General features: G+C 43.6%; 1 protein-coding gene across 1 annotated transcript in view; it reads left to right on the forward strand.

The window, feature by feature from the left end:
• FOXO1 (forkhead box O1) overlaps positions 1-9,688 on the forward strand; it is a 96,991-nt gene extending 87,303 nt beyond the window's left edge. Inside the window, 2 exon segments of the mRNA XM_008581071.1 lie at positions 4,531-5,882; positions 6,401-9,688. Of these exon segments, the coding sequence (XP_008579293.1) occupies positions 4,531-5,868 (1,338 nt within the window). The 3' untranslated portion in view covers positions 5,869-5,882; positions 6,401-9,688.
• The last annotated feature ends 1,935 nt before the right edge of the window (positions 9,689-11,623 follow it).

The following is an 11,623-nucleotide window of genomic DNA, read 5'->3' on the forward strand; positions in this document are numbered from 1 at the left end:
GGGCCCCCCCCCCCCCCCGCCCTTTGGGACGAGATGTAGCACAGGTGTAAACTGTGGTGAGCAAACAAGGCCTGTGTTAGAGGCTGGCTGCAGGCTGAGATGGGGCACCGAGAAATGCTTCTGGAAGGAAGGGACAGTTAAGCTGAGCAGAAGCTGTGTGTGGGGGTAGGCGGGTGGTGACCTTTGGGGGAAAAGGTCCAGGCTCCTGGACAGTCCTATGTGTGTCAGTTTCTGTCCTGTTGAGTGGTTCCTTATGTGGAGTTGTTCTTTCCCCAGGTGGATCATAAAACTTCTGGATGGCAGGCTCTGTGTCTAATTCCTTCTTGTGTCTTTTGCTGCTCCTACCACAAAATAGGTTCTAATAGTGCTGGTTGGCATGAACTGGTACATGAGTGGATGAGTAAAAGGCATGTAATGTGTAAGACATACATCTTCTCTGCAGCATTTTTGGGGTGTCAGTCAACAAATATTTATTGAATATATCTTGTGTGCAGAGCATCCATTGGGGCCATGAAATTAGAAATGAGCTTAGCCTCCTTGCTCGAAATCTGGTCTACATGTAGAGCACATAGATGAGAAGGCCCAAGAGCAGCCAGGAGAGCAGGTTGAATAGCAAGAACACCCTGTCCGGGGTATTCCCTCCCCCCAAAGGTGTGGAGCTTGTTGAGCCAGGCTGCCCAAGAAGAACAGGCTGTGCTGCCTGGGGTGGCCAGGCACGTCGATGGCAGCCGGGATGTGTGTGGAGGCTCGTGGGTAGCCCTGGAAAGCCAGCACTGCGTCCGCAGATCTCTCTCTTTGGTGTCCTGCAGAAACACAAGGTTTGGGTAGCTGACTGACAATGCATGAGCCTCTGTCCTCACATCCTGCCTCTTTTCTCGTATTTGTTGAGAATTTGAGAACAGACTCTCCCAGAGCCCCAGAAGTCGCACCTGTCTGTTACAGAGTCCCTGGGGTGAACTGCTCTTTCGTCCAGCCTCCACTGTGTCCAGCAGAGAAGTGCAGACACAACATTATCCATAGCAACACACAGTTCTACAGGATTTACCTTTTCAAACCCCACCCTGTAGAAATCGTAACTTCTTTAATGTCCTGCGGGCTGTGTGAAAAACAGGAATTTATGTAACAAGCTCTGCACAGCAAACCTTTTCCTGTTTGGGAAAAAAATTTTTTAATTGTTGGCGAAGTTAGGAGACAGCTCTGTTACTCAAACAGCGACCTGAAATGTCCTCTTAGAAAAATACATAATATGCTATTTTTTTTTCCTTTTTGTCTTTTTTCGTGACCGGCAACGGATCGCAACCCTCAGTGTCGCGCCCGTACCGGACCGGGACCGGCAACAGGATCGCAACCCTCGGTGTTGCGCCCGCACCTCGCTCAGCCAGTGAGCGGCTGGTCTGTATGTGGGATCCGAACCCTCGGCGGGAGCGCCGCCGTACTCCCAAGCGGCGCACTGTGCGCCACCGGGCCGGCCCATAATATGCTATTTTGATAAGTAAAAGATTGCTGTGGCTTTTTAAAAAGTCTAAGTAGTGAATTAGTGTATGTTCCACCTGAGTTAGTGAACACCCCTGGACCTTTTAAAAGACTTTATTGTTGTGTCTTCTGCAGTCTTGTTTAAAATGTCCTCCAGCTGCACTTGCCAATGATCTGACAGAATCATCTTGGCTGTTGTAGCGCTGCATCCCATCCCTAAGTTGATGCAGACGGCCAGGAAGCTACTATCTGGGAAGATCTTTCTTCCCCCTTTATCACTAACTAAATGTGACAGAGACAGGAGTCAAGCTTCCTCTCCTCCAGAGATGTCATCGGAGCTTATCTGTGTGTCTGTTGTGTTCACAGAACAAAATTGTCATGATGGAATATTGTGCAAAGGTGCAGTCTTCCAAATCGTTGCAGGGCCAGAGTTCTGGGCTGCATTCCAGTGCTACCCCTGGGGGCAGGCCTGCTTCTTTTAAGGGGGAGCTGTTGACTCAATTTGCTGGTGTTGGTGGGCACAACAGATGAGCTGTGGCTTTGTGAGCATGCATGTATATGAGTAGGACCTTCCCAGAGGATTTTGGGAATCCGATGGGAAATAAATAGGACACAAGGGAGATGCAGGAGATGCAGTCGTCAGCCTCTTTCTTTGAGTGATTCTTGTATGGAGTTAAAGCCCAGGTCGTCCTTACACAGTGGGTCTTGGGGGATAGATCATAGGTGTGGAGAAAGAGGGGAGACAGATGCTGCCGTGAGCTCACACACCTGCCCAGCATCATGCCAGGATGCTCCTGTCCAGGCCCTTTGTGACCACGCTTGCTGTGTGTGCCCTGGCAGAGGGCTCATCACATCGCCGTTGTGCTGAAATCCTTGTATAGAATGCAGTACAGAGGGCCAGAGGGCATTTTGAAATGTGGATTTCTCAGCTCTGTCAGCCCGCATTTTGATTTTCATGTCTCCTTTTAGAAAGTGAAATCTGTACCCGCTCCTCCCCTCCCAACTTTCTGCTTTTCTTCCTTTTATGAGAAAAGCCTTGAGCCCATGGCCTGAATTAGAACCCGGCCTCATTCTGCTTTGTGGAGGCTCTGTTCTGGTGCAGTGGTTGGCTCTCAGGCCTCTGCGTCCTGTGTCAATGGCATGAGGATGTGGGTGTTGTGGCTGCATCCCTGGGTGACCACAAATCCAGCCAGAGCCTTTTTGTGGTCAGGGAGAGGGGCCACAGGGATGCAAGGTGCTCGATCAGCCGAGTTTTGCACCCAGTTGGCAGAGACCATCAAGGAAGCCTGGTGGCTGTGTGCACAGCCCCGCTTCCAGGCACCTGGAATCCTGTTCCTGGACTTGGGATCAGGACCCTGAGGACAGAGGCTGCTGAATGAGCAGATGGTGACTGTGTGCTCTGTGTGGTGTTGGTGGCAAAAAGTTATAAGATAGGGTCCCCCTTAGGTGCCCAGCGTGTTTCCCACTTTTCTTTTTCCAGGTATGTCCCACAGGCTCTCCGAAATGCCTTATCACTGTGTATCTAGCCATATGTTGAGTAGATGAGTCAAACTGGGGCTTCTTCATCTGCAGCCTGTCTCCAGTGTTTCTTCTGAAGCTTAAGAGACTGCCTCTGGCCCCTTCTACCGTCTATTAGCAGTTGTGGGTTTGTATTTGTAGTACCTCTAAGCTCCTACCCATATCCCACTGAATGGGAACAGAGAAGCAGGATGCAGAATGGTGGTATCCTGTGTTGTTCCCCACCCCCACCCCCCATGAGTTGGGATCTAGTCATTCTGTCATCGTGACTGCTTATTATATGCAAGTACTGCTGAGCGTTCTTTTATATCTCATGTAATCCGTATAACAACCCTACAAGGTTCTATTATTTTACCCCGTTTTACAGATGAGGAAACTTAAGGCACGTAGGGGCTAAGCAGCATGTGAAGGTCATGTAAGTAGTAAATAGCAGAGCCACTTAAGTGCTCAAAAAAAGGGTTGATTTTCTTTACTAATCGGCCTAGGGGTACACATGGCACAATTAGTCATAAAGCTGTACTTAGCTTGAAGTCTCCAGCTCTTTGCCTTCTCCACCACTTCCCCACCCCCCGAAGTTGTCTTTTTGTACAGAAAGTAACTCCTAATACCTTGTCATAGAGTTAGCTGGTGCTTACTACTCATACTACTGGTTATTTGGAGGAGGCGGGGTGGGATACTAATTGAATTTAAATTTTCTTTTTTTGTCAGGTCAATTTTCTCAAATTAAAAAGATAAAATGACCCTTTTTCTTTTTTTTTTTTAAAAGATGACCGGTGAGGGGATCTTAACCCTTGACTTGGTGTTGTCAGCACCACGCTCAGCCAGTGAGCAAACCGGCCATCCCTATAAGGGATCTGAACCCGGGGGGTGTCATCAGCACCGCACTCTCCTGAGTGAGCCACGGGCTGGCCCAAAATGACCCTTTTTCTTACATTCACTAATATTTACCTAATAGGCTTTAAAGGTGTAAATGAATCTAGGTCTTACAAGTTTTGGGGGCTTTTAATTCTTGACCAGGAATATATCCTGCTTCATCTTTTTCTTTTCCATAATCATGGGGGCACAGTAATATAGAACTTCTTACTTTGTGAAAATGGCAGATGTTCAATCTGAAAGAATTCGCAGTGGTTTTAGGGGTAATAGAATGGAAAGGTTTTTGATAGCATTTTGATACAGAGTGCTATTTGCATAGCATTGTTGCTTATTTGCATAAGCAAAATTTAAGGGGTTTTAAAATCAGTTTTTGTTACTTCCCTATAAATTATAGCTGTGAAAAAGAAGGGGTATATAGTAATGCTTTTTTAATAATTTTGTCCTCTCATTAAATTAAGATATAAATACTGTTTTTAAGATAAGATACCATTGTCCTATGCTGGTTTGAGATCTTTTTTAGTGGCTTTAGAACCATTATATGTTCAGATTGAAATCTGTACCATAAACTCACTTAAAATTTTACTTGTTTTCCACGTAATACATGTCAGAGACTAAGTTTTCCAGTGGAGAAGTACTGTACTTATAACATGATGTTTTGTTTTACAGAATTCAATTCGTCATAATCTGTCCCTACACAACAAGTTCATTCGTGTGCAGAATGAAGGAACTGGAAAAAGTTCTTGGTGGATGCTCAATCCAGAGGGAGGCAAGAGTGGAAAGTCCCCCAGGAGAAGAGCTGCATCCATGGACAACAACAGTAAATTTGCTAAGAGCCGAGGCCGAGCTGCCAAGAAAAAAGCATCTCTCCAGTCTGGCCAGGAGGGTGCTGGGGATAGCCCTGGCTCTCAGTTTTCCAAATGGCCTGCAAGCCCTGGCTCTCACAGCAATGACGACTTTGATAACTGGAGTACATTTCGCCCTCGAACTAGCTCAAACGCTAGTACTATTAGTGGGAGGCTCTCTCCCATTATGACTGAACAGGATGATCTTGGAGATGGGGATGTGCACTCCATGGTGTACCCCCCATCGGCCGCAAAGATGGCTTCTACTCTACCCAGTCTGTCTGAGATAAGCAATCCTGAAAACATGGAAAACCTCCTGGATAATCTCAATCTTCTCTCATCACCGACACCATTAACTGTTTCGACCCAGTCCTCACCTGGCAGCATGATGCAGCAGACGCCCTGCTACTCGTTTGCACCGCCAAACACCAGTCTGAATTCGCCCAGCCCAAACTACCAAAAATACACCTATGGCCAGTCCAGCATGAGCCCCTTGCCCCAGATGCCTATGCAAGCACTTCAGGACAACAAATCGAGTTACGGAGGTATGAATCAGTACAACTGTGCACCGGGACTCTTGAAGGAGTTACTTACTTCTGATTCTCCTCCCCATAATGATATCATGACACCAGTTGATCCTGGCGTGGCCCAACCCAACAGCCGTGTCCTGGGCCAGAATGTGATGATGGGCCCTAATTCAGTCATGCCCACCTATGGCAGCCAGGCATCTCATAACAAAATGATGAATCCCAGCTCCCATACCCACCCTGGACATGCTCAGCAAACGTCCACCGTTAATGGGCGTGCCCTGCCCCATGCAGTGAACACCATGCCTCACACTTCGGGTATGAACCGCTTGACCCCGGTGAAGACACCTTTACAAGTGCCTCTGCCCCACCCCATGCAGATGAATGCCCTGGGAGGCTACTCCTCGGTGAGCAGCTGTAACGGCTATGGCAGGATGGGCATTCTCCACCAGGAGAAGCTCCCAAGTGACTTGGATGGCATGTTTATTGAGCGCTTGGACTGTGACATGGAGTCCATCATTCGGAATGACCTCATGGATGGAGATACATTGGATTTTAACTTCGACAGTGTGTTGCCCAACCAAAGCTTCCCGCACAGTGTCAAGACAACAACACATAGCTGGGTGTCAGGCTGAGAAAAAGTGAGCAGGTAAGTTCACCCCAATATCAAAAGACCTTTTGATAACAGAACTTAAAAGACAAGAACACAGTAACTTTCCACGTATCTTCCATGGTTAGGACCTTTTTTTGACGTCAACTGACTGCCTCCTTGCAGAGACATCTTTTATTATTCATTCTCCACACTTTTTGCAGCTTATCAATTTTCCTTTTGAGCTTAAAGTTAAGGAAGCTTCTTTTGACTGCTTTAAAGATTTTCTTTTGACAGATGTCTGCATCTTTTTTAGTTTAGTAGCTCTTCAATAAATAACTATATTTGATACAAATCAAATGCTGGAGGGTGTTTTTTTTTATTGAAATGTAATTGATTATACATATTAAAGGATTTTTTATAAAGTAGAATATTCCCCATTGAATGATTTTAGAGCTGCTTGAGAAAGCTCTAGCTTTTCTCCCTGAAGTGTGCCTGTCACTGTAGTATGTTAAATTGAATTCGTCTTAATTCAGCTATATTTTCATTGTGTGTGTATGTTTTTTTTTCCCCCCTAGGCTACACTTAAAAGTACTTCAGATTGTCTGACACCAGGAACTGAGAGAAGCAGTCCAAAGATGTCCTTCACCCCTCCTTTTAGTTTTCTTGATTTAAAAAAAAAAAGTTCCTTTTTTTCTTTTGTCAAACTTGGCAGCAAAGACACTTTTCCTGTACAGGATGTTTGCCCGATGTTTGCAGGTTATGTGCTGCTGTAGATAAGGACTGTGCCATTGGAAATTTCATTACAATGAAGTGCCAAACTTACTACACCATATAATTGCAGAAAAGACTTTTGGATCCTGGTGTGCTTTCAAGTTTTGTATATAAGCAGTTGATACAGAATTGTATATGTGTGTGTTTTCGTTTTTTAAAATATCCATTTGGTCCAAGGAAAGTTTATACACTTTTTGTAATACTGTGATGGTCTCATGTCTTGGTAAGTTAAACTTTTGTTTGTACTACCTGTGTTCTGTGGAACTGATGAATCACAGAGAACCAAGATCTCCATCTGCAGCTCCACTGAGCAGCTTTGGACCTGTTCATGTTGCCACATGATTTACATGAGAACCAAATAGCCTGTTATCAATCTGCTGAGTTAACGGACTTGTCAAACTTGGGGCGAGGTGGGGGGGGGGGATTAAATGCCGGCCTTGTACAGGTCTTTTCTATTTTTTGTTTGTTTATTTTGTTATTTGCAGATTTGTACAAACATTTAAATGGTTCCAATTTCCAGATAAATGATTTTTTGATGTTATTGTTGGGACTTGAGATCATTTTTGGAATAGATATTGAACTGTAATGTTTTCTTATAATTAGAGTCTACTTTGTTACATAGTCTGCTTGTAAATTTGTGGAATCACAGGTATTTGGGGCAGCATTCATAATTTTCATTTTGTATTTCTAACTGGATTAGTACTAATTTTATACGTGCTTAACTGGTTTGTACACTTTGGGATGCTACTTGGTGATGTTTCTGACTAATCTTAAATCATTGTAATTAGTACTTGCATACTCAACGTTTCTGGCCCTGTTTGGGCAGAAAAGTGATGTATAGTTATGGACACTTGTGTTTCATATTTAGGAGAACCTAATATGTTTTTTATATGTATTTTAAAGAAATTTCATCTACTTTTATTACCCTGTGAACTATGTACACCACATGGTGTCCTGTCTTCTGATAGATCTGGTGTGCAGTATTGTTCCAGTTACTTCTGGGAGGCCTCATAATGTTTGTTGATCAGAAAGGGAAACCTACATTTAAAACAGTGTTCCTTTGTCAAACTGGGGGTTTTGGTTGACATAACCTTTTTGAGTTGTGCTTCAGCAGAAGTTTCTCCTCATAATTCTGTGCTCTGATTTCGGTCCAGGTGGAAGTTGGTTTTGTAGCTCTGCCTTGAGGAATTCTGTCACCACTCTTCCTCCTTCTTCCTTCTGTCCTGTGGGTTACTTAGCACACTGTCAAAGTTTCAGTTCAGTGATTTGTAGAATGCTTTGTGTTCACAAGTACAGATGGTTACCAAATGGAATAGAACCTGTTTAACAATTGAGGCAATTAATTTGAAAACCAGCAAATCAGCTGTAGGTTGTACATTTTGATTTATTTTACAAGTCTTAGCTTAAGTTAAAAATTTGAGAATTTCTTCAGCCTTTAGTACCTACCCTAAACTATAATTCCAATCATTGTATTTAAATGCTTTCCAAATACCTGTATCTGACAGTCCAAGTTATTTGGCCTTGTGTCCATTCAGTCCATTAGTATTTTCAAGTCATGTGGAATGGTCAGAGTCATCACAGTAAAAGGAAGAGGCGCACAACAATGTTCCTCTTGCCTTCTTGAGAAGGCTCTTTCTTTGTACATAGCCCCAAATCACACTTGCTTTGTCTTATATGTTAATTGCATCTTCGTTGCCTTGGTTTTTCCTTACATGTTCTATGAGAACACAAGAGTTCCTGATAGACTTCCTATAATAGGCCAGCTCTTTTTGTAAGCTTCCCACTGTGACTTATTTCAAAAATTCATTGAACAGCCACCAACTCTGACCATCTTCATTGTTGGGCACTACAAATTATGGCTGGATTTAGAAACCTTGGTTCCCCGAAGTAGTGTCTGCTGCATATGTAGTAGAATTTGTTGGTGCCAAAGTACTCGTGTTCTCGTTTCTGTTACCACGTGCTGTCACTCACCTTCCGTACCATGACCACTATTACACAGGAGCCTCAGAGTCCCCATTTGTTCAGTACAGAGGCATCTACAGCTAAAATCACTGTTAAAATTTTACTATTTCATAGAGTGACTTTTAGAAAGATGTTTCTTCCTCCTTAGTTTGTGTAAATATTTTCCCTTTCCCCCCCAAATTTTCTTTGGTTGAAATCCTAACATGAATCCTGAGCAGCTCTCTGGGGGTGCATTGAAGTCCAGGGAAAGGCATCTTGTCTTTTTTGAAAGCAAACATTATGTGGCCTCTGATTGTTATTTTTCTGTAAGAATACTGACTTTCTGGAGTAATTAGTATATCAGTTATTGTACATGATTGCTTTGTGAAGTGTGCAAATATCACCTATGCAGACTTGTTTCATTTTTTCCCTCCGGTTTGTACTGTTATTAAAAGCATATTGTATTATAGAGCTATTCAGATATTTTAAGTATAAAGATGTATTGTTTCCATAATATAGATGTATGGAATATATTTAGGTAATAGATGCATTACTTGGAAAGTTCTGCTTTGACAAATTGACAAAGTCTAAATTAGCAAATGTTGTATCCCAGTGAGCAGTAAATCAATGGGACATCCCAAGAAGGGGATAGGACAGTTAAAATGGAAACAGTTCTTCAAAGGTACACAATTTGTACTTACTAAACTGCTGGATATATGTTAACAACACTTCCCTTTCCACCCCTCTCCCCAGTCCCAATTTAAAATTCTTACATTCAGCTCTTAAGAGTTCTTAATTTATAACCGATTTTAAGAGAGAAGTTTCTTCTGTGGTTTTAGTTTGGGAGTAATCATTCAGTAAAAAATACAATGTGGTTTATGCAAACAAAAGCAGCCTAGCATTACAGTTGGCCCCTCCTTGAGGTGGGCACTGCCTGGCATTATGGCCAGGGGTGGCCATGTAAGTCCCATCAGGATGTAGTCATGCCCTCCACATTTCACTACCCAAGTTTAGTAACAGTGCAGATCTACGTTCCTGTTCTGATACTCTCTGAGAAGTGCCTGATGTTGCTGATGTACTTGCAGACACAAGAACAATCTTTGCTATAATTGTATAAAGCCATAAATGTACATAAATTATGTTTAAGTCGTTTGGTGTCTTTCTTTTCTAGTAGTGCTGAATAAGCTCTTTATTAGGAATTTTTCATTTAGCTATCAAGTACTTGAGTAAAACTTTGTAAGTCACAGTGTCATGGTTTATTCAAATCTGGCATTTCTTTTGGAGGAAAAAGGGAACAGTCCCTCTGGGACCAAACCATAGCCCCCCTGAGATGAAGGACAAGTTCAATCCCTGATAACAAACAACCCTGGAGTACTTTACCTTTGGAATGTCTGCAATTGCATCCGGTCCAGTAATTACTAGGCATATTAAATCTCACATCGGAACAGACTGTGCTAAAGGTAAAAACACCTTAAGGGTAGGTTAGAAGCCTCCTGGCCAGGAGGTCACAGAGCAAATGCTGTGGACAGTGTGAAGTCAGTGGCTTTCCAGGGCTCTTGTCACTGCTACACACCTTGCTGAAGGAGGAGGATCAACCCTTTTAAGTGGCTGCAGATCACACGTTTATATGTTTGCTCTGTTTCAGAAAATGTCTATGGAATGAGCTGGGGATTAGACTAACATGTTTAAAAAGGATGAAGCACAGTTTCTCCTTAATTCTTATTCTTTGACTAGGCAAGTGAATGAATGAGTTTGAGTAGCAAGGAAGTAGGTTATTCTAATGTTGACCTGTTTTATTTACCTGTTAGGACACTAGAAGGTCAATCTTTCTTTAAAAGACAGTAGTCAGAAGCCTAGTGTATAGAACAGATAAAAGCATCTACTCTCAGACCCTGGGGCTCATGCACAGATCAGTTTGAAAACTGTTGATCTAGTCCAAATGCAGAAAAATGCCTTGATTGTACCGCCAGAACTCCAACTGGCTGTCCTTTCGTAACCCTTCGTGTATGTGCATAAAAGCATGCATCTAATGTCATTTTTAAAGAACAGTTCCTGAGTTTTACATTTGATAAGAGGAAGCAACACAGCAGGCAGGTTTCTCTGATAGATCCTGGTGGGAGGAGCTCTGTGCTTAACTCCTTAGGGGGAGAGACTTCCTTCCTTGGACAGTGTCTAGGACCCTGCTGTGACCAGAGATGATAATAGGATCTGGTTATGTACCTAAGATTGTTTCTTGGCCTGTGAACCAGCCACACTAGAGGACTTTTGTTTCTCCATGTTTGAAGTGACCTATAACAATGGTGGTACTAATTAAACTTAAGCTGGTTGGTGTGGTATGGTTAGGTTAGATAAGTGGAGGGCTATTCCAGGGGATGTATCACACTTAAGTGTTAATCTCTGAAGTAGACTCCGTCACAGACACATTGTATCACTTGATAGTGCTCATTATGGCCTATGAGCCTGCAGCTGGGCTATGGCCTCTGAAATGGTGTATTCATAGTAGGTTTCCTTATTATAATTTATTTCATTATTTTGGTGGAAAGATTGCTCTGGTAACATACACATGGACTCTAGGGTGTTTTTGACTTTAACTGGAAAAAATATAATTTCCAGTGGAATGGAAGGGGTGGTGGGTGTATGCTGGGATGAAGGAAGGAGGAAAAGCACATAATCCTGGTGGGGACGGGGGGATACATACCAGACGTGAAGTGGAGCTTTAGGCCTTCGGCCTCGGGATCCTTTGACTAGAGGAATCTACAGAGTGTCATTGGGCATCTTGAAGTTGATAGAACTTTAGTTTTTTTTTTTTTTTGTCTTTTGTCTTTTTCCGTGTCCGGCAACGGATCGCAACCCTCAGTGTTGCCCCCGTACCGGACCGGGGACCGGCAACGGGATCGCAACCCTCGACGTTGCCCCCGTGCCTCGCTCAGCCAGTGAGCGGGAACCGGTCTGTATGTGGGATCCGAACACTCGGGCGGGAGCACCACTGCACTCCCCAAGCGGCGCACTTATCCAGTGCGCCACCGGGCCGGCCCAGATAGAACTTTAGTTTTTGAAGCCAACTGGGAGAGGAGCTTTTTGTGCGG

This window comes from Galeopterus variegatus, unplaced genomic scaffold (genome assembly GCF_000696425.1).
Source record: "Galeopterus variegatus unplaced genomic scaffold, G_variegatus-3.0.2 Scaffold2253, whole genome shotgun sequence".
Taxonomy (NCBI): Eukaryota; Metazoa; Chordata; class Mammalia; order Dermoptera; family Cynocephalidae; genus Galeopterus; species Galeopterus variegatus.